This window comes from Dasypus novemcinctus, chromosome 21 (genome assembly GCF_030445035.2).
Source record: "Dasypus novemcinctus isolate mDasNov1 chromosome 21, mDasNov1.1.hap2, whole genome shotgun sequence".
NCBI classification, from domain to species: domain Eukaryota; kingdom Metazoa; phylum Chordata; class Mammalia; order Cingulata; family Dasypodidae; genus Dasypus; species Dasypus novemcinctus.
The window spans coordinates 77,178,298-77,205,892 of NC_080693.1; the positions used below are offsets into that span (position 1 = coordinate 77,178,298).

At 47.2% G+C, this 27,595-nt stretch overlaps 1 protein-coding gene across 3 annotated transcripts in view; it reads right to left on the reverse strand.

The window, feature by feature from the left end:
- The window catches only part of SLC39A11 (solute carrier family 39 member 11), a 470,492-nt gene that overhangs the window by 160,861 nt on the left and 282,036 nt on the right, over positions 1 to 27,595 (reverse strand). For all 3 annotated transcript variants that reach the window (XM_058284643.2, XM_004447471.4, XM_004447472.4), the window contains one exon: positions 9,423 to 9,584. In XM_058284643.2, the coding sequence (XP_058140626.1) occupies positions 9,423 to 9,584 (162 nt within the window). The remainder of the gene's footprint in view (positions 1 to 9,422; positions 9,585 to 27,595) is intronic.

A 27,595-nucleotide genomic window follows, 5' to 3' on the forward strand; every position in this document is an offset into this window, starting at 1 on the left:
GAAATGAGTCCTGCATTTTAACCTTCTGGTGCATCCTTAGACTGTGGCTCTGGCCGTAGCCCACCTCATGCGGAGGCCAGAAAGGAAGGTACTGTCTTCTGTGGGTCCACAGCCTGAGGCAGGAGTTGAGAGCGAATCTGAAAGCCACCCCGTTGCTTTTCTTGGGGATCACACAGGGATCCTGGAATTGTGGTTTCACCCTCTGGGAGTCTGTGCCAGCCCTCGTGCTCATATCAGTGGTGTAATTTGGAAGTGTGCGCCTGGCTTCTGCAGCAGTGCACGCCGGGAACACGACACACTGAGCAGCATGTCAGCCAGACAGGAGCCGTGCTAATTATAATGTCAGCCGCCCCACTGTGATACCCATAATTAGAGGGGAATAGTACAGTGTTTTCTAACTCCTGCAGCAAATCGGAAGCATTTTCAAATGTAACCTGCTGGAGATGAAACAAAGCGATCGGAAACACCCCCTTAGAAGCTCCCCCACTAGAACCAGACAATTTTTGATGCACAAAGCAAGGCAGAAGAGAGATGAGGTGCAGGGGAAGAGGTGGTGGTGGAAGGGAATTCATGTTTCTCAGGCTCTGCTGTGTTCCAGCTGCCACGGTGCACACTGGGCACGAGGCACCGTGGTGCATGGCCCTGTTCGGTGAACTGCAAGATAGATATTACCTCCATTTTACAGATGGGAAAACTGAGGCTTTCAGGAACTCACCCAAGGTCCCCAGCTAGTAAAGCGTTTGGTGGCTCCAGGATCCCAGTCCCAGACTTTCTGATTCAAAATCTTCTGCTTGTTCTTTCCCTCCATGTTACCTTCCTCCATGTGGTTAGAGAGCTAGCTACCCACCCACCTGGGTCCCGGTCCTGCCAGGAACACCTCCCTTGGTGCGGGTGGTGGGCGTTCCTTCTGTGCATATACTTGAGCACCTCACTGGCGGCAGGGCCTGGGTGGGGATGAGGTTTCCAGTCCTGGTTTCTCCCACCAACTTTCCTTGCTGAATTGAGCCCGTTGCATCTGGAGTGATAATCACACCGACACATCAAAATGGTACAGCAGACGTTCACATTTAAGATGGCAAGCTTTAAAAAGTAAGAAGCATTTCCTGAACTTTTCCATAACCATCTTTGAAAAATTTCTGTGATCCGCTGGAGGAAAGAAACAGAGCTATTCTAGCAAGAGGCAGATTAGAGGCACTAGATTGATACTGAGAGTAACTGGTGGTGTGACCTCGGCTTCTTAAATGAAAAACAGGGATAGGAATATCTAAATAACATACATGGCACATATCTGGAACTTCAAAAGGACTCGGAAAGTGGCCTTTATTTTTACTCATTTATTCATCATCAGAAAAGTATGACTTTGTGTGGCTTTATGTAGCACTCAGCTTCCTCAGTAACTGAACCTGGGTCATCAGCTGCTGAGAACATCCCTCCAGTTTCTAGAAGCAAAACAGCAGGTCGAGACTGTTGCATCAGTTTTTGCCTTGGAAGGGCTCACATCTCGGAAAGACTTTTCTACTCAGTCTTTCTCGCAGAAAAATGAAGAGTCAAACCATTTCCTTTGTAACTACTTGCTTCCTTCTGCAGGCAGTGGTCCTGATCTCGTATCACTGCCCCCTCAGTGCAACCCTTGTAGCACTGGGAGACCACGGGAGGGTGAGCCGAATGTCTGGTTCCACACATCCAGCACCAGCAGCACTCCCTACCCAACCACGCCCTGCTCCCAGGCTTCTTCTGACTTTTCAACATTCCAGTAGATCATCCATATTCCACAAACAATTAAAGCTAAAAGTAATTGGCAACTCCTTGGGAAGCGGGATTCACAGACACCCCAGAGCCAAAACTTAATGGGTGGTGCTGAGCTGAGCCCTTGGGGGCAGAGAGAGCTTTGCTGCAGACCTATGTCAAGCCAGCGGGATGAGGGGAAGGAGCTTAGAGAACAGAAAAAGAACTGGCCTTCAAAAGTTAATGGGTTACCATGTAACTCAGCAAGTCTATGCCCAGCTATATGCCCAAGACAACTGAAAACACGTCCACCCAGTCTTACATGAATCGTGACAGCAGCACTAGTCAGTGCATAAATACAATACTAGTCACCATAGAAAGGAGAGAGGCAACAATCCATACAAAGACACAGATGACCACGGAAAACAGACAACGTAAAAGAAGCCAGACACAAAGGGCCACACATTGCAGGATTCCATTCATAGAAAATGCTCAGAAGAGGCGGAAAGTAGATTTGGGGTTGCCAGGAGCTGGTGGGGGCGGGGGGTGGGCAATGGAGAAACTGCTAATGAGTACAGGGTTTCAGAGTTTCTTTTTGGGGTGATATAACGTTGTGGAATTAGATAGTGGTGAAGGTTGCACAATCTTGTGAATACACTAAAAACCACTGAATTGTATACTTTAAAACAGTAAATTTTATGGTACGTGAATTATATCTCAATTTTTTAAAAAAATGTTAACAGTGCAGTTTCCTCATTGTGGAAGCATGATTGTGGAAGCATGCAAATAATCAGTAGAGTTTGGAAATTTGCTTCTCTTTTTAAAGTGTCATGGGGTAATGCCACAAAATAAAGTTCCTTAAGAAAGAAGGGGGAGCAGGGTTGATGATCATTTAAATGTGCCCTTGACCTTAGAAAGAGAATGTCAGCAATAAACACAAGTCATAAATTTCTTTTCTGTCACTATGAAATGCCTGGTCATGAAGACAACTGAACGACAACATGGGGAAGGGTTGTGTGGGGGTGGTGAGGAAGGGGTCCCTGAGATATGGATGGTATCCGCCGCCCCCCGCCCCGCCAGGCCGCAGCACACATGCAAACTAAATAAATATTACTTCTTTTTTTTTTTTCACCACTTCTTAACAACTCTCATTTCATCAAGGACCAGGGGAGTAAGTTGCTTAATAAACGCTATAATTCTAAATAATTCTTGAGAAGTTTAAAGATAAACAGTCAGGGTTGCATAAATGAAAAAGCCAAAGCTGGCAGCCCATGGGAGTTCTATGGCGCGACTAATCCTCTGTGAGAGCCACTTTAGGCTTAAAAAGGAACATTGTTCTGTTTAAGCCATTTCAAAACTCAAGCTAAGGATCTCCAACTCTGCATGCAAAAGATTTCCTTTGGACCCTGTGGTTGGCTGAATAACGGCCTCCAAGCACATCCAGGTCCTAATCCTGGAACCTGGGAACGTCACCTTTGGCAAAAGAGCCTTTGCAGATGTGATTAGGCTAAGCATCTTGAGATGGGAGGTTATCCGGATTATGCAGGCGGATTTCCAATGAAACCTCAAGTATCCTGTTAAGTCATAGGCCAAGGGACATTTGTCCCAGACAGAAGGGGAGGAAGCAGAGACTCGAGTGACGCAGCCACATGGCACGAGGAGCCAGGAGAGGTAGGGAGAGCATTCTCCCCCAGAGCCTCCGGCAACACCTTGACTCTAGCGCAGTGAAAATGCTTTCAGTCTTCTGACCTCCAAAAAAAAAAAAGAATAAATTTGGGTTGATTTAATCCTCTAAGTTTGTCTTAACTCATTACAACAGCCGTAGGAAACTAATATGGTCCATCATTCTATTTCCAACCTTTTTAGTGATTAACACTATCCAAATAAGATTATCTCTGACATAAAGGAATAATTGTTACTTCTATGTTTGTGCATGTATGTTGGGGAGTAAAAGTGTTGAGGTTAGGTTAGGAGGTAGAATTCCCTCCCAAAAACATTTTTATCACGAATGTCACAAATATTCATTACAGCAAACATCAGTAATGAACCTTACAAAAACATAAAGGAAATAATTACTAGCCATAATCCCATCACCCAGGAATAACCGCTGTTAATGTTTTGGTGCATAAATTTGAGTTACTGAAACAAAGTCACTTCTGCTTAAGACCTCAAGCATTTCTTTTAAAGGATAGCAGTTAGTCTAGTGGGAACAGTCGATAAAGACAGTCAAATAATTTAAACCATCTGTCTTGTTATTCTGGATGTCCTCAGCTCTATGTCACGGCACTGACCCCTAACTCTACATCATGGCAACAACCAGCAAAATGAACTTGATTCTAATGAGAGGAAACGGAAAAAGCATGTGATTCATTGAGCCTCTTTTATGGATCTTTATAAATAATTTAAAACACAAGGGAAACAAGCGTCTGCAAACTATGTTGCAAGACCCACACAAATCAAATGCCTTCCCTTTGGCCACCAGTTGGCCAAGGTAGAAAGAGAACAGGATATCCACTCTCCTAGAATAGAAAGGCAGCTAGATAACAAGATGTACCAGTCCTTCTTGGGGCACGAATTCATATACTAAGATTCAAAATGTATTATGTGGGAAGCGGACTTGGCCCAATGGTTAGGGTGTCTGCCTGCCATATGGGAGGTCCCAGTTCAGACCCCGGGTCTCCTTGACCCATGTGGAGCTGGCCCACGCACAGCGGTGATGCGCACAAGGAGTACTGTGCCACACAGGGGTGTCCCTCACGTAGGGGAGCCCCATGCGCAAGGAGTGCGCCCCGTAAGGAGAGCCGCCCAGTGTGAAAGAAAGTGCAGCCTGCCCAGGAATGGCGCCGCACACAGGGAGAGCTGACGCAGCAAGATAACGTAACAAAAAGAAACACAGATTCCCGGTGCTGCTGATAAAGATAGAAGCGGTCGCAGAAGAACATACAGTGAATGGACAGAGAGAGCAGACAACTGGGGTGGAGTCGGGGAAGGGGAGAGAAAGAAATAAAAAAACAAAAAAAACAAAATATATTATGTCACAGGATCCAAACAAAGGATATGACATAGACCCTCTTGCAATGAGCTTTATCCAGTAGAGGAAACAAACACATTTAAATTATTCCAATTCAGAGTGATGATTATTATAAAAGTAGACACAAAGCACAACAAGGTGTCAAAAAGGAACGCGTGAATAACTTTGTTTAATAAGTGAAATTAATAATGTCTCATTTACATGATTAGTTACGAAATCATCCAGTGACAGAGCTGCAAGAAACTGGAGTGATAATTTAATACAAACCCCTAAATTTTCAAAGAAAGAAGTATTTGAATAAAGTTAACCTCTCGAAGCCCTTTAAGCTCTAAACTTAACCAGCTCACATATAAATTCAATGTTGCAACAATAAGCTGCTCATGAAAAGAGATTAGGAGGAACTCAATTGCTAGTTGATTTTTAATTCCACTCAGACACAGAAAGGGAACTTGTTTTCCTAAGCCCCAGGAATCTCTGCAAGGCCTAGAACCCTTGAGTCTGTGCAGTACTGCATGAAAAGCTCTTTTACTAAGAGACAGTGCACACAAAAGGCTACATTCTGAGGTTGCTTTCATGTAAACATGTCATTTTCTTGGGATACATTTTCCAAGAGGCTTGAGTGTCCTTGGCCACCTCCATAAATGCACAAGGCAAAGGTCAGGGAAGCAGCTTGAAGGGATAAAGGAGCAGCACGTCCACGCTGCGGTGCGGACGCTTCCGCTTCTGGACCCAGGGACCAGGGCTCCACGTCCGCTGGTCTCCATCACCATGACTGTATTTTCCTAAGGTGCTTGTACAACTGCACAGAGGGGGTTCTTTCTTCGTCGTAGCTGTGAACCGCCTGCAAAATGCTGTGTGCCTGGCCCTGTCTGTTGAGAGGGCCCTCCGCTCTTGGCAGCTTCTTAAGGAGGCTGCGAACCACAAGAGATGGAGAACACATTCATCCTTGCACAGGCCTGTGAAATATCAGTCCTAGTGCCCTAGGTATGTACACACACAAATGCATGTGTCCTAGCACTCCACCTCAGGGAGACATGAAAGTCATTAAAGACCTTCCATCTTAAAAAAAAATTAATAAGAGATCACCCCGAGGACATACTCAACTCAACCAGCAAAGCCAAATGCTTCAAAAAATCAATTATCCAGACATTGCAAAGTCTGTCTTAAAACGCAGTGACTTGGGAAAGGCCAAACCTCTAGTTAAATCTTCAAATAAACGACAAAGGAAACTGTGAAAGAAGAGACTTTTCACAGGTAAGCTGGCTACAGACAGGCTCTCGAAACGGTTCTCATCAAAGGGGATGAAGCTGCTAGGCAGTAACTACAAAATGTTGAGACCAGTCATGAAGCGAGTCAACTTCTCTGTAGACGGGAGTGAGAAGCTGGAGACTCAAGGCATGAGCCTTGGTGGGGTCTTCGGAGACGAGCCTCTCTGCGTGGGCACCACTGGTGAGCTCATCCAATCTCACGGGGGTCGATAACACTTACGTGCAGCCTAAAGGTTTCTCCTGAACTCCAAGCTCATATAGCCAATGGTCTAGGTAGTGTCTCTGCTGGAAATGTCTAGCAGATAAGCAAATCTCAAAGTCCAAAATGGAATTCCTAATATTCCCTCCAAACCCTGCAGCAGCTGAGCAGGCGCAAACCTCAGGGTCCTTGGGGCTCCTCTCCTCTCGCGCCCCATGCCCAGTATATTAGAAAATCATGTTGACTCTACCTTCAATATACACCAGAACAAGATTCCCTTCTTGTCACTTCCAGCACCGCCACGCTGGTCCAAGCCACCACCGCGTCCCACCTGGATTTGTGCAGTGGACTCCCTGTTTCCACCCTCCTTCCTCCTATGTCTGGTCAGTCTCAATACAGTAGCTTGAGAGAACCATCTAAAGCCCAAGTCAGGGCATACACTCCTCTATTCAAAGACCGCAGTGGCTCATCACCCAAAGCACAAAATGATAACCTTTGCAAATAGCCTCTGAGTTACACCTGGGGTGGGATGACCGCCTCGCCCTTATTTTGTACTCCTTTCCCTCTGCTTACTCTGCTCCAGCCACACCAACCTCCTGGCTATGCCTCATACTTGCCAGATTAGCTCATGCCTCAGGGCCTTTGCACTGGCTGTCCCCTCTGTCTGAAACATGCACTCTCCTCCAGATAGCTGCGTGGTTGACTGCGAGGCAAGATGTCCCAAGGAGGCCTACTCTCACCACCCTGTTTAAAATTACACCTCCTCCCTCGAACACTCAACCATCTCCTTTGTCCTATTGAACTTCTTCTCTCTTTTTTTGTAGCATTTAACCACCTCCTTATACAATATATAATTCACATATCCCAAGTATGGTTCTCCCTGCTCTAATGTAAGCTATAGGATCTTGGGCTGCTTTATTATGGATATAATCCAAGTACTTAGAACACACTATGAAAATGTCATTAATAAAAAGAAGGACTGGGAGAGAAATTTCCCCTCCTACCTCTCAATTGCAGGCAAGCCAGCTGCTCTCAAATTTACTGAGCCAGTGACTATTCCCCCCTGAGCTGGTGGAGGAGAAGCCTGGCTCAGCTGAGATCCCTTGTTTCAAAAGATACTTCTATATTCATCATAAGATACAAGGCTCAACCTGGATTTAGAAACTCCAAAGATCCAGAAGAGGAATATCTGCATCCATACTCATTTAGGACCAGCAAATTTTTGTGCCATTTCTTAACATCTTCCTACTAACACAGTTTTGCTTCTGGCCTTAATGCAAGTTCTCACTAGGGTCAGTAAGCCTTTAAGAGAGTGGCCTTGGCGGCAGACTTGGCCCAGTGGTTAGGGCGTCCATCTACCACATGGGAGGTCTGTGGTTCAAACCCCAGGCCTCCTTGACCCGTGTGGAGCTGTCCCATGCACAGTGCTGATACACACAAGGAGTGCCACCCCACACAGGGGTGTCCCCCGCGTAGGGGAGCCCCACGCGCAAGGAGTGCACCCCATAAGGAGAGCCGCCCAGTGCGAAAGAAAGTGCAGCCTGCCCAGGAATGGTGCCCCCACACATGGAGAGCTGACACAGCAAGATGACGCAACAAAAAGAAACATAGATTACTGTGCCGCTGACAACAACAGAAGCGGACAAAGAAGACGCAGCAAATAGACACAGAGAACAGACAACCGGGGGGCGGGCGGTGGGGAGAGAAATAAATAAATAAATAAATCTTAAAAAAAAAAGAGAGAGAGAGTGGCCTCTGACTTCCCCTGGCCTTCTGGCAAAATGGGCCAGGAAATGATTCCAGGTGAGCAGGGTGGAATATGGGAGGGAGTGGTGGGTGTGGAATGGGAAAGGGTCATCAGAGGAAAGCTTATTCCTGGATACCCAAAGCCCATCGCTATGAAATCTGGATCTAGAATACTTTTGTTCTTCTTCTATGGAGACAGAGAGTGACCGCAGGGCGCCTCAAGCCACTGTAGTTGTCTTATTCAGCTCTGAGCCCACCAGATAGGTCTTCATTCTTTTTCAGCTGGTTAAAGGGGTCTTGACTGGCAGGAAGAGAGCAATACTGTGGCTGAGCCACCTGCGCAGAATAACCCCTCTTCTCTGATGATTAGCATTTAACAGGCTGAACATGACTTTAAAGGTTGTCCAGTTGTCTTCCACAGAGCCCTCGGTCTTCCCAAGAGAAATTGAACAGACTGGAGGTCAGCATGACCAGCCCTTTCTATCAGGGCAAATCCACCTCACTCTGTTTTTTACATTGGGCTCCCATATAAGATCTCTTTTTAAAGCAAACTGAATAGCAAGCAAGCTCTAGAAAACCAACCAAACAAGTCTATTCCAAACCCCAAGGGAAGGAATAAAGAAGGAAATGAGAGAGACATAGAGATGCTGATTAAAAGTTTTGGAAAACCAGCCTAGGTGTGATCATATGATAGAAATTCCTACAGTTAGGATAGAAATAATAGAGGAAAGTGCCACCAATCAACAGAGAGATTTGAGTATACAAAGGGATTGAACAGAGTGTTTTAGGTAGAATTAAAATATACTAGAACATAGAAAACACACTGGAAGTTTCATTCTTTGACGATGGAAAAAAAAAAAAAAACTTGCCTCATTCAAGCAAAAAAAGATCAAGTTACCCACAGGGGAGTAAATTCAGTTTGGCCATGACCTTTGCTTCCTCAGTACTGAAGCCAGAAGAAAAGAGAGGACATCTATCAGAGCTTTGCAAAGAAAACTACTATGACCTTAGAAAACTTTGCCCTGCGAAGTTGTTGCTCTTGGAATAAGATAACAGATTGGCACTAGGAGCTCTGCAAAGACTCAGGAAATATACTAACCTGAGATGCCTCCTGAGGAGGCTTATTACTCAACGCTGAGTTCTCAAACAATAAAGGATGGATCCAAAAACAATAAAAGATGGATCCAAACATGTAAGAACTCCAGACCGGGGAAGTAGTGGCTGGCAAGGCAGACAGGATAATTTTCGATGCTAAAAACAGCTACCACTTTTCAAAGGCAGTGGTCAGTCTAGAGCAAGCAACCCAGAAAATAAAATCCAGAAAGAGTCATACTCATCGCCCCTCCAAAGAAGGGGGGCCCGCGTTAAAGCTGCCCGTCCCCCTTTGCCAGGTGGACACCTGAGAGGACGGAGGACTTTGCCTTCACCTGGGCTTGCGGGGGAAGGACCTCACCTGGAATGTTGTGGATGGTGATGGCCAAGATGAGCAGCGCGATCCTCCTCCAGCTGCTGCCGCCGGACTGTGCCCGAGAAGACAGAGGGGGCGCGTTGTCCTCGGGGGGGCCGGTGGCGGTCACCTTCCTCCTCTGGTAAGCCTCGCCATTCTCACTCTTGTCTGCACAAAGAAGAGAGGGATGGGAAGGGAGCCAAGTGAAAATGGGCCGGCCAGCCCTGCGGCCGAGCAGCAGCAGGAGGGGACTTTTAAGTCGGGGCAATGTTCTGCTTCCAAACTTCCTAGCGACCTGGCATTCTTTTGTTCCTTCGTTCATTTGTTCATTCATTCATTCACTCATTCGTTTCAGCCAACATTCATTGACTGGAGTTCCAGTGCTCAACGTGTGGGTAGTAAGGTGGAAATGTGGGCCATAGCAATCCCCACTTAGGACGAGCAACGTTGCGCAGTGTTAGGAGCACAGCCTCTGCCCTAGACAGCCTGGCTCGGTTGCCAACTCTGCCACTTAGCATGGTGCTACGCAACCTCTCTGCGCCTTAGTTTCCTGACTCAGATGCCCCGGGGGTTTTGTGAGGAGGGATGAGGATATATGTAAAGGGCTTAGCGCAGGGCCTGAGACTCCGAAGTGCCGTACGTGCTGGCTGTTCCGTGGCTGGTGCGCTCCTTGTCTTCCACAGCCCTACAGAATGGCATGCCTCACCACCCAGCCTCTGTCACACTGCTCGCGGGAGCCAGTTCAGATGTCAGACTCAGCCAGTCAGACTCTCTCCCAGGGACGGGGGCCTGGACCAGGGACAGACAGGACGACTCAAGTGCAGGTTCCAAATCTGGAGGGTCATCTAACGTAAGGGCAGCCAGGATGCACCGTGGAGAAGGGAAGGAGGGAAGCAGCGCGACAGACAGAGAAGGCAGCAGGTGGGCATCGCCCAGCGGCCGTGGGAAACCGCTCGGCCTGGGAGCGGAGCCTGGCAGCTCAGGGACCCTCAGGGACCCTCGGGGGCCAACTGGGGTCCAATCCTTGGGTTTCAAGCTCTACCCACCTTGTGAAACCCCTTCTTGGTTTATATTTGAAGAGTGTCATTTCTTATGGCCAGACTGTCCTAAGCCCCATGGTCCCTCGGGTGATCTGTTTAATCCCAGGGAGACAAATAGCTTGGACTGGAAATACAAAACAAGAGTGAGGTGGAACCTTCGCAGCCCCGGACGTGCCCATGGCATCGGATAGATTTGTGGGAAAGACCTTCTGTGGGAGGGTCTCGGGCAGGTCTTAAACATAACTGTAGCTACAACTCTAAAGGAGGGTCTCCCTGGGCGAGTGAGCACAGATCCCAGTAAGCGGGGCTCAGAAGTCAGGGCGGGTCGTCTGAATGCACTTTTAGGGTATCCACTGTAAATAGAGCAACCGTACACCCCACTTTTTGGCTTTCTGCCCAGAGGGATTATGAGTGTCCCCTTTCACGCTCAAAAGTGTCCTGATTTGGACATAAATTATGTGCCCCTCCCACCCTGGCTGTGGGAAGCAGGAGAGGCCTGAGTGCTGGGGGACACACCTCCCTAGAGTTCCCGGGGCAAAGGGGAATGCTTAGAGTTCCCAAGGCAAAGGGGAATGCTCTGGGCTATTTCTACTTCTCTCCATTTACAAAATGTCCACAAGTAAAAGAACTCTCATCTCTAAACTGAAAGTTGGAGGAAACCTTTCCCAAAGCCAAATTAAGACAGAAAAGGCAACCAGGGGGAATCCTTTACTCCCTGACCGTTGCCTTTTGAGCCCAGCCCCTCCTCAGTCCTCGTGCAACAAGGCGGTGGCAGTGGAGCTTCTGGTTTAAAGACCAGCATCTTCACATCAAAACCTCTTCCGGTCCTTGACTCTCTTTTCAGCTATAGCAGCCTCCCTGGAATACCGTTCTATGCTTCAGAAACATGAAGACAAAACTTCTCTCCTCTTGAAAATCATTTGTATTTTTTAAACCAGGTCAAGTGATTACACCTTTATGAATGAGAATAAATATAATGATAAGAAATAAGAATAAGGAATGATAAGAAATAATGATAAGAAATAAGGAAGAAGGAAGAAGAAGAAGAAAATGCCAAGGGGCAGGCAGGCGTTCTCGTCCCCACGTCCCATGGATTCTCTTACTAACAGCTGAATCTCAGCTCCCTGGGGAAGAGGAGGCGTTTCATCATCTCCAGAGAAAGTAGGGAGACGAGCACCTCAAAGGTCAGGAGCCACAACCCACAAATCTGGTCCCCGGAATATATAACTGTCTTAAATGGATGGCAATCCCACCCAGACAACACAAAGCTAAGTTCTCACTGTGTCGCATGCACACTGTGGATGCACCTGTGTGAGTGTGTGCATACATACAACTGCCACTTGGTACCATCTTGGCCTCAGATATCAGACAGCTTCAGTGCATATATGCACACATAGGTGTGAGTTTCTTTACACACACAGGGGAGGTGTTTTGTACCTTTTACCTTGACAATATCTGGGCAGCATGGTCTGCAGAGGCTCCTCTGGAAACTGAACTAAGCACCGAGGATCTCACGCCCATGCACACTGATGGCAGCAGGAAAACGGCAGGTCGGGTGCTGTCCGGGAGCTAAGCCGGGTCGCGGCAGAAGGCCCTGAGCCTGCACAAGTCCAGAAGCATTTCTGAGCACACAGGCCTGCCCTGAATGCCATCCGGTGAGAGGTGATAGGACCAAGGGAAAGAAAATACTATCTCTGCCCTTAGAGATTTTATCATTTAATAGGACAGAGAAGGCCTGAAAAAAATCCCATAGCCGTAAGGGGCAGAAGTGTGCCCTCTCTAAAGAGCACCGAAGGTTAAGCGTATTTCCATTAGTGTCATAAAAGGATCCGATTCGGAATCGACTGCAGCGCGAAATGCACAGAGTAGCAGCGTCGGGAGGCACCGGGAGCAAACTGCAGAGCCAGGCTCGTGCTGAATAGGAACGTGGTGAGACGGGAAGAGCTATTAGCCCGAGCGGAGACGCACGCCTCGCCGCGGGGTCTCAGTGTGTGAAAAAGCGACATCAGCACCTTCACTGGTGGGAAAGCGGCGGGAGGGTGAGAAGGGCTGACGTAGCTGCGAAAGTTAAATAAGCCACCATTTGCTAAGAGCCACTAATGAGTCTGCAACGAGGAAGATGAGTCCAAATAAATCATTGCAGAGAGGAGAGTGCACCCTAAGCGATGGGCCGTTTCGCCTCTCCCGGTGCGGCTAGGTGAACAATCGATCCCACAGCATCAAGTAAAATGCCAGCTGTGTGGGACGGCAGAGGGCAACTGGCATTTTAATAGAGGCCTTTGCCAAGCCCCTTGTGGGAGCTGGGCGTATGTCAGAGAGACAAGAGCCCGGTGAGGTTTCTAGAAAGAGTAAATGTATGGGTGCTTTCAAAGAAGGGTGTGGGGAAGCAGACTTGGCCCAGTGGTTAGGGCGTCCGTCTACCACATGGGAGGTCCGCGGTTCAAACCCCGGGCCTCCTTGACCCGTGTGGAGCTGGCCCATGCGCAGTGCTGATGCGCGCAAGGAGTGCCCTGCCACACAGGGGTGTCCCCACATAGGGGAGCCCCACACACAAGGAGCGCGCCCTGTAAGGAGAGTCGCCCAGCGTGAAAGAAAGTGCAGCCTGCCCAGGAATGGCGCCGCACACACGCACACAACAAGATGACGCAACAAAAAGAAACACAGATTCCAATGCCGCTGACAACGACAGAAGCGGACAAAGAACACGTAGCAAATGGACACAGAGAGCAGACAACGGGGGGCGGGGGCGGAGGGGTTGGGGAGGACGGGAGAGAAATAAATAAAAAAATAAATCTTTCAGAAAAAAAAGAAGTGTGTGGCAGAGCAGAGCAGGAAGGGCCAATGTCATGTGCAGAAACAGAAGCCAATGAGGACCCAGGCTAATGCGTCCTGAGAACGTACTGTGTGCTAAGGGCTTTATCAAAATTCTCAGTCACTCCTGGCAACAGCCCCGCGAGGCTGAGATTACGTCCCTCTAATGAGCGAGGAAGCTGAAGAACAGGGGCTTAAGTAACTCGGCCGAGGTCACAGAGCCAGTCTACAAAGGATTCAGGAGTCAACCTGTGGGAAGGAGTTCCATTTAATTTTCACAAAGGGGAAGGCAGAGCCGGCTCTGCCCTTCGAGGAGGGAGGGAAAGAGGTTCTAGCAGCTTTGGTGGCCCAGGAATTTGAAAAGTGGCGCCAGAACAAGGGGGGGGGCAATGGTGAATACTGGGGGCGGGGTCAAAGTGAGAAGTGGGGGCGGGGCCAGTCGTGAAAACGGCGCCAAGAGTGAAAGCGGTGCCAAGCCTGCCCAGCCCGCTGGAGCATAGGGAACTCCAGGGCGGCAACTGAGAGCCAGGACCGTGGAACTTAGAGGATTCGGGTAAGCTGTAACCCCTGAGGTACCCAATCAATGGGGAGCAGGGGAGGGACCTGCGTGTTAGGTTTAGAGTATAAATGTCAGTGTTTCTTGCTGTTTGGTGCCCCTGTTCTTGCAAGATCGTTAATAAAATTCTTTTCTCCTCCACAATCGGTGAGCTTTTGTTCTCTTACAGGTGCAGCTTTCTTTCTAACAAACCCAGGCCCTTTGCCTCCAGAGGTCACATGCTGAGCCAGGGCCCTCGTGGTCTTCGGGCTGATCTGTTCCCTTGCACCCAGAAGGGTGGTGGGATCAGGAACTGCAGTAGGAGTTTCCAGAGGAGGGGTGAGCTCCCACCACGTGACACCGAGGGGAAAAGGTAGAGCGGAAATCTTTTCTCTATGATCACTCCCGCTCATAGACAAACCTTGAAAGGGTTCATGAAAAGAGTGTTTCTTAACTCACTAGACTTATTTTTTCTAAGTATAAAGCTGCTGTAAGTAAAAACAGTTATCGACACCAAGGACGGAAGACAAGGCTACGATTCTTTCAAGAAGGTAAAAAGGAAAAACTGCAAAGTTGTCCATCATCAAAAGCAATTTTTTTAAAACTTAGAATGGATCTACACAACGAAGGGGCCCACCATTGGGGCCAGTCTGCTGCCCTCCCACCTCCTACGTTCTGGAAGGCGCGGCATTGCAGCCCTGGAGAACACAACTCACAACAAAACAAACAGGCCTTCCCCCTGAACCACCGGGCAACCTTCACTGATACACTTGCATCTGTGCTTTCCTCTTCCCCCAAGGGAACATAATTCTTGTCCCAACACATGGTATGATTGAGGAAAAATAGACACTGGTGTGGCTCGGGGCCCTAAGGGAACCCCGAACCCCTCTGGGGTTTGGCTTCCTCACCGGTCCGGTGAAAGGCCTTGGAAAAGAGCCCTAGACAAGGGCCCTAAACCATTTTTGATCAGGAATGGCTTTTGAAAGTATGCTGAAAGTTAGGATTCTCTCTTGAGTGAAACACAGGCAATTTCAAAATAATTTTTCATCTTGTGGACTTGAGGGCATCTAGCCGAGAACATCTCGCTGGATATTATGTAACGTACAACAAATGCCCTGTCAGCCTTCGTTTTCATCATGCACGGCCCGGTCACAATGGGAACACACAGACATCTGCAGTCCCTGTGACGGTGGCACCCACCGAGTGGGATGGGCCCGCTCAGGGAACCGCAGCCTCCTGCGAATACAGCCATGTGACAGATCACCAGCCAAACGTCCCCAAGATATTGCTAGGCATGATTTCGTGGAATTGGCACAAAGAGGCAAATCCTCATCTGCCAGGCACAGAAATCTTCCAGTTCCTGGAAAACCATCTTCTTATGAAACCTCTGTTACAAAACCTCAGAACAGTCGCCAAATCTGTCTGTTCACCATATAGCACTGATAGGCCGGTCAAGCATAGAAAAGGAAGGGATAGCATTTATTTATAGTTTTCTTCCTTCTTGTTTCCCAGAAAGTCAGCATCATTTGAATAATATGAATGTGAAAATGTTTGCTAAGCATTGGGTTCTGGTCCTTTAATCATATATAGGATTACAGTGCTTTCCTTTATATAATTAATGCTAGCCTTGAACATGAAATAATTACTCTACATTGGTTAGCATCAACCTTGGCACCTAAAGAAACCAGGGCCCACAGAATGCCTTCTTGGCTGCTCCGTGGGCATTCAAGGCAGAGCCAGGGAGCTTCTCCCAGGGCGAGCGAAAAGGCTTCAGCTCCTAGAGGTCCAAAAATAAAGCCTGGGACTTTCTCAAAACCTACTGTTTCCTTCTGTGAAGTTGTAGAAGTCTAACCACATTAAAGACCCTTCCCCGAAGAGAGAAAGCCCCCACTATCCCTTCCACTTGTTCGCGCTCCTTGCCCAGTTCATGCGCGTTGGGGTTTGCATATTTGCAGTCAGGTATGTACTGGTGCTGGGCCCTCCCCGTCTGCTGGTGACTCTGCCACTTATTAGCTGCATGGCTTTAGGCACAGGATGTAACTCTCTGTGCCTCAGTTTCCTCGTTGTAAATGGCTTTAATAATCATATCTACTTTGTAAAGTTGCTATATGAGATCAAATAAATGATGTATTTAAAGTATGTGACACAAGTGCCTGGCACACAAAAACACAATAAATGTCAGCTTTACTATTGATTTCATGTCTTAATATACAATTTCATATTCTCCTTTTTTCACTTAGAACTACAGAAATATTTTCTACATTTCTTAGCCTCTATTTTTTTCATGGCTACAGGACATTTTACTTGGTTCCGAGCCTATCGTTTGCATAATCATTTCTTTTTTATTCACTTTTTCTTTTCCAAATACTGAAAGTTGAAGTACCTCGCTCTTGCCACGTGGGGGCGCAGTCTTTCTGCTCCCTCCCATGGAGAACGCCATCCCCCCCATACACACAAGATACCCTTCTCCTGGACTTCATGCACTAGCCCTCCGTTTTATGGCTCCATGACTCATATATACCATTGCAACAAGTAAAAGAGGCTGGGCCTATCCCAGGAAACAGCTTAGCATGTCGGGGGAAGTTCCTGCTGCAGGCAGGAACTAAACCTTGAATGTGCTTGTTTTGTGTTTAACTAATTGTTGGCCAGCAATTAGTTTTCTAAAGTCGGACTACAGTGGAGCTGTAACACATGGGGCTTTCACAAATTCAGTATAGGTTCATAAATTCGAAAATGTATAAATAAGAGAAAATTCCCTTTACTAACCCATTGTCCCCTTTACACCCTCCACTACCTCTTTCAAACTAATTCTACCTCAACTGTCCTAGAAGAGTGAGAAGCTTCAGCTAAAATGGAGAGAAAAGAGAAAAGTTATCACTTGCCTTCTTCTGGGAATCTAAGGTCCTGGTGGCTGGCGGGAGAAAAAGGATTTTTAAAGAAGGTGACTTTGACCCTTTCCACATTTTGCCTTAATTACTAACTTTCAAACCTTTCAAACATCTGAGATGTGACGCAATTGTGAGGAATTGGGAAGAGTGGGTGCTGCACACTGGCAGTCTAATGCAGTCAATCATTTAGTGAGTGACAGTGGAAAGAAGGAAGGAAAAATAGATGGTGATGGTGCCTTCCCCAGAGAATCCCCTGCTGCTTCTCTGAGTCCGACAAGGCTCCTCACCCAGGAGTGTCCTCAGAGCCTCAGGAACTTCTCTGCACCGCCGACATTATAGGCTGCAAATGGAAAGTCCTGACAAAACCAACAGCAGAGCATTCCTTTACGTTTCATCCATTTACTAAGTTAATGCATTCAAGGGGCCAAGGCAGGGCTGGTCAGTCACTTCGTCCCTCCATCTGGCCACTGGGCGAGTGCCGGAAAAAAAAAATCCCTCGTCTCTGATCATGAAAGTATGAATGCCTACTGAACAATCCTGGAAAATCTAAAGGTATACAGAAGAACATTTAAATTACTCATACTCATGTCACCTAAAAATAATCTATGTGTAGAGTTAGGTATATTGCTTTTTACACTTTTTTTTCATGTGGCTTTACATAGCTGAGATACAATCTTATACAATTGTAGAAGGATTTTTATTACCACGAAACATAATATAAGCATTTCCCCACATGATTAAGAACCTTTTATAAGCATTTCCAGCAAAAAAGAAATCTTTTCTATTCCCATGCCATTGAGCATTTAGACTGTTTCTAAATTATCTTCTTATAAATATCACTCCAAAACCTTTAACCTATATAAGCCATCAGAAATTTGGACAAAGTTCCCAGAAGTCGGACTGTTGATCAAAGGGCCTTGGTGCATTCGTCTAATTAATGTCTACAAAGGCCATAAACTCCCCTAAGTAGAGTTTGCAAGTTCCCATCATGTCATTTCTTGGTCAGCTCTAGATATTTTTCATTGAAAAAGAAATGCATTCATTTATGGGGGCAATGACATTTCCTTCATTTGTATTTCTTTGATGACTTGAAGTAAGGTGAACATGTTTCATAGTTGCAGGCACACTTCTTTCCTCTTTTGTGAAATGCCCTCTGCCCAAATGAGGCCTCTTTTAGTAATGATTATGTAATTAGCTAATTTCTTACAGACCTGGGTTAGTTTCCTAAGATCCACTTACGTTTGTCAGAGACTAATGAGATCAAATTGGGAGCAGGAGGCATTTATTACACACCAAACACGTCTCTACCTGGCAAAGGAGGTATTCCAGCCTCACTTCTTTTTATTCCTTTTTGAGATACCTCACAATATCATAATGCCTTTTTAAAACGTGTTGTCTGCTGTATTTATGCGACCATCTGGTATGGTCCTGAAAGCTCATCCTTTCAGGACATTTTCTCTCTCACTATGGAAACATCACCCTTTTCAAAATGCAGGGGATATAGGAGAGCTTTCCTCAGTTCCCTAGTCCTCTTTCCTCCCACGCCCCTTGGGTACTTGTTGCAGCAACACAGCAGCTTTGTAAATAAGAACAGGTAGCAAAAATAATCTGTTGTGAATCAGGTCCTTTGCTAGAGTTCCAGGAGGTAGCAAATACTAATACAGGGTGCGCCCAGTTAAATCTGAGTGTCAGATAAACAGTAACTATTTACAGAATAAGTGTATCCCAAATATTACATGGGATATACTTATTCTAAATATGTATGTTTCTTGTTTATCTGAAATTAAAATTTAACTGGGTGCCCTGTATTTTTTTTCTGGAAACCTTATTTGTGCCCAGTTTAGGGCCTGAGTTCTATGATGGAGAAAGTTTGGGCAAAATGATCCCACTCTACAGCTGCAGTACACTGGTCTTAGAGCAAAATGTTTCAATGGTGATCTGCATGGGCAATGTATAATCTAAGGCAGGAGAAGATTCCATTGGATATCAAGGGAACTTTTGTGGAAAAATAATTACTATACTTAGTTGTTAACTATTAGCCAGAGAAGCACCCTGGAATTTAAGTAACTTATTTACGGCAGCGGACTTGGCCCAGTGGTTAGGGCGTCCATCTACCACATGGGAGGTCCGCGGTTCAAACCCCCGGCCTCCATGACCTGTGTGGAGCTGGCCCATGCGCAGTGCTGATGCGCGCAAGGAGTGCCATGCCACGCAGGGTATCCCCACATAGGGGAGCTCCACACGCAAGGAGTGCACCCCGTAAGGAGAGCTGCCCAGCGCGAAAGAAAGTGCAGCCTGCCCAGGAATGGTGCCGCACACATGGAGAGCTGACACAACAAGATGACGCAACAAAAAGAAACACAGATTCCCGTGCCGCTGACAACAACAGAAGCGGACAAAGACGTAGCAAATAGACACAGAGAGCAGACAACTGGGGGTGGGGGTGGGAGGAGAGAGAAATAAATAAATAAATCTTAAAAAAAAAAAGAAACTTATTTACAACCTTTTGAACTATAATAGAGATCTCCATTTTTCATGCAAATAATCACAACTCCCCAAGTGATCAGAGAGCAGCTGGTTCAATTCCCTGCTCCTTTCAGTCCATTTATGTATTCCAGGCAACTGAAAGCAATCCATGCCTTACTTTTGATGCTTACAAATACGTAACTGCTTAGCGACAACACAGATACAAATAAAGCCACATAATTGGTAAAAATTAAATGTACATCAGAAGAAGAGATGGGTTCACTATTAACTAAAGATTTCTCATCCATTAAGCAAACCACCCACTAAAACATCCTCTGTTCCAAGTATCTAAGTAAGATAATATTTTCTACTCTTAGGCAACGGAGCCAAAATCTCCAATAAGATTAAAACATCCACCTACCAGGTCAGCTCGTCGACTTTGAAAGCAAAAAAAAAGAAAATCATTTCATGAACACGAACTCATTCCTGATGATTAATTATGGCTTAAAAATCAATCCCAGGTGGTCTCCAGAGCCACCTCTAGAGTTTCAGGGCTCACAGCCCCCCAGTAACCCTCCTGCACATGTGTGTTCAGCAGAATCACCCTGGCCTGGAGAGAGACCATCGCTGCTTTTGAAGGGTTCCAGCAGCAAAAGACAACTGAATCCAAAAAAGTCCCGGCACATTAGGTGGAGAGAGAGCGTTTTGGAGAACACCAGCGCTGACAAGAGGTACACAAATGCTTCCCAGATTCCCCCAAGAAGATGGGACCACTCACCTAACTTACAGGGTTGTATTACCAGGCCGAGGAGGAGTTGGCCAAGAGGAAAGTGCCTACTCCAGGGCGAACGTCCAGTGGCTGATATGTTTTCATTGTCATTCGGCTCAGCTTCTCCACTGAGGTAATGCAGCTCTGCCTCCTTCCCTAGTTCTGAGAATAAGCATTGTACGTCTGGACCACTGCACTTCAAGGTGTGGAGTAGTCTTCAGGGTCATGGTGGGAGCTGTAAAACACCGACCCCTGCACCCACCCTGGAGCTACTGAATGAGAACCTCTGGGAAAGGGGCCTGGGAACCTACATTAAGCCACCCAAGGTAACGCAGGTACAGATTAATTTTGAACATTAATGCTTTTGACTGCCCAACAACAAGTTCAACCATGTACTTCCTCTGTACCTAAATATGCTTCAGTCCAACTATCATTGCCCATTTAGGTGTTTCAAGGTAATAGACAGGGATACACCTAACCCTAGTTATATCTTGGCACCTACAGATAAAGGTGATTCTCTTTCTTTCCCAAACACACAGTGGGGAAGAAAAAGAAATTTGAGATTAGACAGTGAAGAGTCATCGAAAGGTCTTGATCAATACCATCATTTCTTTATATCAAAGAAAAATCCTCTTTTTCTTTTATTAGAGGTTATAGGCCATCACAAGTGGGACAGACAAGGCAATGCAACTGCCAGCATAGGAACTGAGAGAAAAATTAATTTCCCCAAACCAAGGCATTTTCTCATCTTCCCGAGGTCTATACATCAAATGTCCCATTTTCTCCCTTGTCCAAGAGGTTGGAGCCCAAGAATCAAAACACCATGACAGTATCAATGAAATCTGTTAACTGCTACAATCAAGAGAGTATAAATATTGCCAGTCCGGGCAAATAGCCTTATGTTATGCAAACCACAAGAGGAAAACAAAACCTTTCTTTGTTAAAAGGCTGCATAAATGAAAAGGAGATGTGGTGCTAGAAAGGTTTCAGGGACACTAAAACTCCATAAACATTGTTCAGTTTATGGGTTTTGTTGCTTTTTGGGATGTAAACAACAGATGCCAAACACAGGACAAGGGCTGGAGATTAAAACCGAAGAAGAGGAAAAGAAAAGATAAGCATGCAGCTGAAGATGTAGGTTCTGTTGCTTGTCACAAATAGCTCAGAGAGCAGTGATTTCCCCAGGAATGCGAAGGATGGAGTTGAAGTCCTCCGCCAGCTTCGCCAGGGAGAGCTCATCGGCCAAGGTGCCTCGGGGGGGCAGGCAGCAGAAACCAGCTCATTCGTGGAGAGGTCTCGAGGGGCTCGTGGGCTCCATCCTGGAGCCCGTGCAGGGCCAGGGAGACCAGGAGGCCGCCTGCTCCGCAGACAAGATGCTGCCACGAACCCTCCGGGTGCCACCTTTATCTCCATGGCCGATGCCAAATGCCCCAGCTAACGGTTGGCCCTGAATGCTGGCTGCCACTGCGGCTGGAGCCACTGTCCCTCTGCTATGAGGTCCATCCGCCTGGCTGAGCCACATCTCCCCTAGCTGTGAGGGAGACTGAGAAAGTGGTCTGGTACGTCCAGCTCCTGTCTGAAAGAGCACGCTCTGCTTTCCCCCAAGACGCACAAGGTGGGGGATCTCCCGAAGAGAAACAGGGGGTTCAGGAGCTAAGCAGCCTAAGGCGGGCGGGCAGAGAGAGCAAAGGAAGGAGGAGGGGGAGGGCACCCCAGGAAGCTTCGCTTGTGTCCTGCAGCCACACCTTCCCTAGACTAGTCCACATTACGCACGCACCAGATTTTCCTCTCCCTCCAGAAAGACACGATCGATTCAAAGGATGGAGTCCATGGTATAGAATTCTCAGGCCACGTCTAGCTCCCATTTTCTGTGTGAAACCCTAGAAAAGCCACAACCTCTAAAAGTCTTAGCTTCTTCCAAATCATAAATGAGCCAAATTAGATGAACTTCATGGCCCCTTCCAGCGCTAATAGCCGATGATTCCAGCTCAGCAAATGCCTCTCTGACTCAGCGGGTCTAAATGAGCACTCACTAACCCCCAATGAGGAGGAGAAGGGCTATTTCCTGTGACAGTGTCTATGGGACTCCGTTCTAGCCCAAGAAATCCCCCGAGACGAGCTACAAAGACAGCTCATTGCAAGTGTTTGTAAAACAAGAATGGAGCAAATTCACCTGCCCAGAGACATTCACATCTCTTTGAGCCTGAAGTAATAAAGCCTTTTCCCTTAAAATTTATTAAAATATTTTCTGATACTATGAACATTTCTATACATTATAGAAAGTTGATAACATACTGACAGACTGCAAGGAAAAAAACTAAAATTCAGTCCCCATCCAGAGGTGACCATCTTTGCAAAATCCTGACCATCTTTTTGATATATGTGTATATAGATGTGTGCAGGGGAGCAAACACACACACATTTTTTTTCCAGTTGTATCATCCTCTTTGGAAACATGATTTCATGCAACAATAACGTGTGAACATACCCCACATCACTAAGTATTACCCTTTTTGAATTTCCTTTTGCTAGTGGGCAAAACACAGAATTTCCAGTAGCCATTTTTCTTCTGTTAGAAGAAAAAATGTATTTATTTTCCAAAGAATTTCAAAATCAGGCATAGCCCATTACCCCTCTAGGTCTCTGGCAAGCAGTGGTGCTTAGAATAATGAAAGCTACCTAGACAGGAATTAGAATCGCCACTTAAAAACTGGCCAAATGTTGAACTTAAAAGGGCCACTGTTACCTTACACTGTGGCTTTCATGACATAAAGGTGATCTTCAGGATTGGTTTCTGACTCTTGCCTTCTTTAGCTTCAGCTTCAATACTATATAAGAAAGAACACATGTGCGGACGGGGTCTCTTTTTGCACGAGTTTTTTCATCTTCCCTTTTCAAGTGGCTCCTTCTCTGTGGCCTGTCTGTAGGTCTACTTCCCACATCCTTAAGCACCATGGGAACAGGGCCTGAAGCTGTCCTGTTCCCAGTTGTATCAACAGCAGGTTAAATGGATTAGCGAGGCCGTGGAGGAACTTGTCCATACCCATGTGAAGCAAAGACCAACTTATCTACACCCCGATAACTTTCCAGTTCATCTTGAAATCACCCACATATGCCAGAGACATGCTATCTGGAGACCAGTTATCTGAGACACTGGGCTTGCGCAACTGCTAGCACATTCTGACATTCTTTGAATCCAGAAACCAGGGCGTTTGTCCCGGGTAGATAAGTTTTATTAGCTAGCATTCCGTCCCCTCCGGAGGCTTGCCTTTCTTACATCTTTCAGCCAAACACATTTTTATTTCTGTAACCTCATGGGATTTACAATGTTAGCTGCCTCTTTCTCTGGGAAAATCAAGGGTTTTTGTCTCAGCACAGAGGTTCCCCAATTCGCAAATTGTCTCCTTTTGATAAATAAATGGTAAATATATAAATAAATTTTCTAAAATCTTCAGATTTGTGTTTTAGTAAGCATAGCACCTAGCACAAAGCAGGCACTCAAATATCTGTGAATTAAAAATGAAAGCCAACGGGCCCTCTTTCCTGAAAAAAAAAAAAATGTTCATACTCATTTCCACAGAACATGTTTTGCACTCATTTTCAGGGAATTCACAGCTTTCTTAAGGCTAAAAACCTCATTCCACGATATCCTACCCAATGGCTCGACCACCACTTATTTATCCAAATACCTGTTTTTCGGACATACAGACTTTTTCTGTGACAAGCCAGGAAGTAAATACTTTTGGTTTTGCAGGTTTTGCAGGTCCTTCCATCCTGTTGCAACTACCCACCTCTGCCATTTAGGCAAAAGCAGCCAGAGGAGACTACTGGGGGAGGCTGGCTTCCAAGGAAACCTCATTCGCAAAGTCAGGGAGCAGGCGGTGGTTTGCTGACCTTTGAAAAGCAGGAGCTTTAAAATGAAAATGAAAATAAAAGGAATATTCCTATCTTTTGGTCATCAGTAGCTGCCATGAGATTTACCCCACAGCCTTTCAGCTCCCTGAGGAATTTAACTGCAGGTAATACAGCCCTGTGGGAACCACCACTGATGCCAGCGGTCAGCCTGAGCAACTCCAAAGAAGAGTCCAGTGCGTGACCCCAGAACGCTGCCCTGGGAGAAAGGGCCCCTGTGGAGCTGTGTGGCTTTACATTTATGCCCAGCTTGGGCAAGCCAGGTCCCTGCCCCCAGCGTCCCCTGAGGGCCCCTTCCAGCCGGCCTGAACTTGATAAGCCCAGGGCTGGACCTGCGTTCAGGGCGCCTGGCTTTCCAGGAAGTGCTCTGCAGTCAGTGGAATTCTCGCAGAACTTTCCTCACATGCGCTGCCTCGAAGGTGCTGTCCTGTCTACTCACAGAAGACATTGCTTTAAGCTTGTCTTTGCCAAGTGACCAAGAAAAAACATTAAACGGAGGGAGGGAAAGAGCAGTTATAGGAATAGTAAACTACAACCTGAAAAAAATTGGAACCTAACTCTTACGGGCATATATAATCACACACTCCACCCGGCAACACATGGCAGACAAGGATGAAGCTGACCCTTGACCCGCGACCAGGCTCAGCTCGCCCTGACTGAGCACCTGCTGTGTGCCAGGTTGAGCCACCAGGCGAACCTTCATCTTCAGTCCTGGAGGCAGGTTCTTTAAATCCAATTTACAGGGAAGCGGACTTGGCTCAACAGATAGCATGTCCACCTACCACATGGGGGGCCCGGGGGTTCAAACCCAGGGCCTCCTGACCTGTGTGGTGAGCTGGCCCACGTGCAGTGCTGATGCGCTTAAGGAGTGCCGTGCCACGCAGGGTGTCCACCGTGTAGGGGAGCCCCATGTGCAAGGAGTGCACCCTGTAAAAAAAGTGCAGCCCTGCGCAAAAAAAAAGTGCAGGCTGCCCAGGAATGGCACTGCACATAGGGAGAGCTGACGCAGCAAGATGACGCAACAAAAAGAAAACACAGATTCCCGTGCCGCTGACAAAGAATGCTAGTGGGCACAGAAAAACACACAGCAAATGGACACAGAGAGCAGACAATTGGGGGAGGGGGGCAGGAAAGGGAGAGAAATAAATAAAATATTAAAAATAAATAAATAAATCCCATTTACTGTGGAGGACAGGGAAGGCGTGGGTCGGCTCTGCGGCCTGCCCACCGCCCCTCCTTCCAGAGAGCTGCCAGCCCCTCTTCCTGACCCTGCCCTCGTCAGGCAAGGCTCGCTCTCTTCCAACCCCCAGGTCTGTACACACTGCCCTCCAGGACCCCGGCCTCATTAACCACTCTGCCTGCAAAAGCACAGCCACTCCAGGTCCTTGGCCACCCACATTCCATCTGTGACCAAAATGCTGTCCAAGGAAAGGGCAGGTGCCGGAAAGGAGGCGCCCAAAGGAGCCAAGGAGAGGAGAGTCGAAGTGTGCGTGAGGCCACAAGGGAGACCCTTCCTCCCTGAAGCCGCGAGCCCCAGGCGCTGATCGATGCAGGAAAATGGCAGAAAGAACCACCAGGGAGTATTCAGGGGTGGGGCAGCTGGGTGAGCTGCATCTCAGCAGATGAACTTATTACAGATGAATAATTCCCATTAATAAAGTCTGGGAGCAAATGACTCAGCCTTGCCCAAGGATCGGCAGGGGCAGTTCCTTTACGAGGGTGAGAGGGTATGTGCTGTCACAACAAATATTCTACCACAGAGAACCTGCACTGGATGAACACCTGCATTCTTTTAGGGAGAGGAGAGCCCTTGTGTTAGCATAACCTACAAGGCGAGAATAGTGCAGCCAGTTCAACCCCCTGAAGGTCCTTTGTGGATTAGATGGGCTAATTTCTAATCAGCATGGGATTTTAAGTAAGGTGCAATTAGCACATCACTGAGATGCAAGTAATTTACACATTATGTAAATGCAGCTAAATGTTTGTTTCTAAATGTTTGTTTTCTCAATTAGCTAAATATTTCTCCAGCAATATTTTCATACTATTCATCTATTCAAGAAACATTTCCAATATTGCAAAGGTAAATTTCAGCACAACCGCCTTGTTAGAGGCAAAAAGCAACACTGCAAGAATGAGGTTCCAACTAATAATAACCCTCTTCCAATTTGGGTGTTTTCCATGAAAAAGGACACGAGTCAAATCACATCAAGGCAATTTCTGCTGGCGTTTGAGGTGAGGGTGGGGAGCAGGCCAGGCAAGAAGACTCCGCTGGGAGGCGAAAGGGCGGCACCCAGGAGGGTGAAATCCTGGCAGATTTGTCACCACCTCCCCATGCCCCAGGTCAGCGAACACGAATGGGATACGGGGTCCATCTGATTCTCACTCCAAGACTAACGGCAAGCAAGCTCCAAGTATTGTGAGTCTCAGAGGTTTCCCCTTCACTTTTCAGAGGACTGTGTGGGCGGGCGGGCAGGGAGGAAGGGGCGGAACGTGCCCACGCAGACGGTGGCTGGGCACACTTCAGTCACCTTAGTCTGGCAGTTTCCCCAGAGCCTCTTCCAGGGACTGGCAACCAAAGCAAGAGCCATGGGTGGGGGCAGCAGGGTGCAGGTAGAGACCACCTCCGGAGCTGCCAAGGGGCTGAAAGCATCCGGTCCTGCCAGCAGGCCCAAGTCAGGGGACAAGGGAAAAACCCACAGCAGACTAGGCGGCACTTCCCTCTATTCTTTGCTCTCCTCCTCATCCTTCCCCTCCCCTCTTTCTTTTCTTTCTTCTTTGTTTTCCCACGTCAAGCTTCTCTTTTCCTTTGTCTTAGGGGTAGTGACACAAGAATCTCCCTGTGATTGCACAGGAAGAAGCCAGGGAGAGCATTTCTGTGGCCCTGAGAACTGGGGCTGGCTCCAGCCTTCGCTTGAAAGCAGCACTTTCCCCACCCTGCTGTAACCTGGGGAGGCTTTCCCACCGCTGCTCCAGCTACGGTCCACCACAGAGCACTTGACTGGAATTGTTACACTCTCCAGGTGGGCTGAGGGGTAGCCATTGGAAAGCAGATGTGGCTCCGGTGATTGGGCTCCCACCTACCACATGGGAGGCCCCAGGTTCGATGCCCAGGGTCGCCTGGTGAGGGCAAGCTGGCCCGCACCACTGCAGACAGCTGATGGCCCGTGCCGCTGCAGACAGCTGACGGCAGGCAGTGGGCGCAGACAACAAGGGCGCAGGGGCTAGAATAAATAAATGAAATAAAATAAATACATTTTTTTTTTAAAAAGTGCAGCCAGGGCTGAGACTCACTGTTTTATTTAAGTTACCTGTTGAGCCAATCAACAGTTCCACAGCAGTTGGTCGTATTGATCATTTGAGCCAACCTCCTTACGTTCTCACGCCCAGGGAACAGCACAAGGGCCAGGTATGGAGACCACAAGCAGGTCCCCTGCAGCACCCCACACACCTGAGCCTCCACGGCCCGCCCAGGTTTTCAGTGCTTCGACCTTGGAAGTCCTGTAGCTTGCCCACGGAAAAGGTGAGTTTGGCAGTAAAGCCTAAATCTGACTCCTCTGAGACTCAAATTCTCAGCGTAAAAATGAGGCAAAGCCTAGTAATTTCAAGAATAGCAGTGAGGATATAAAAGGATAACATATATAAACCACCTGGTACAGTATACCAGCAAATGTTTACTAGCGGTAGAAATAACTTTGCAGAGTACAAAAAAGAAAAAAGAAAAAGAAAGGAAAAGCTGACCAAAATGGCCAGCAGAGGTC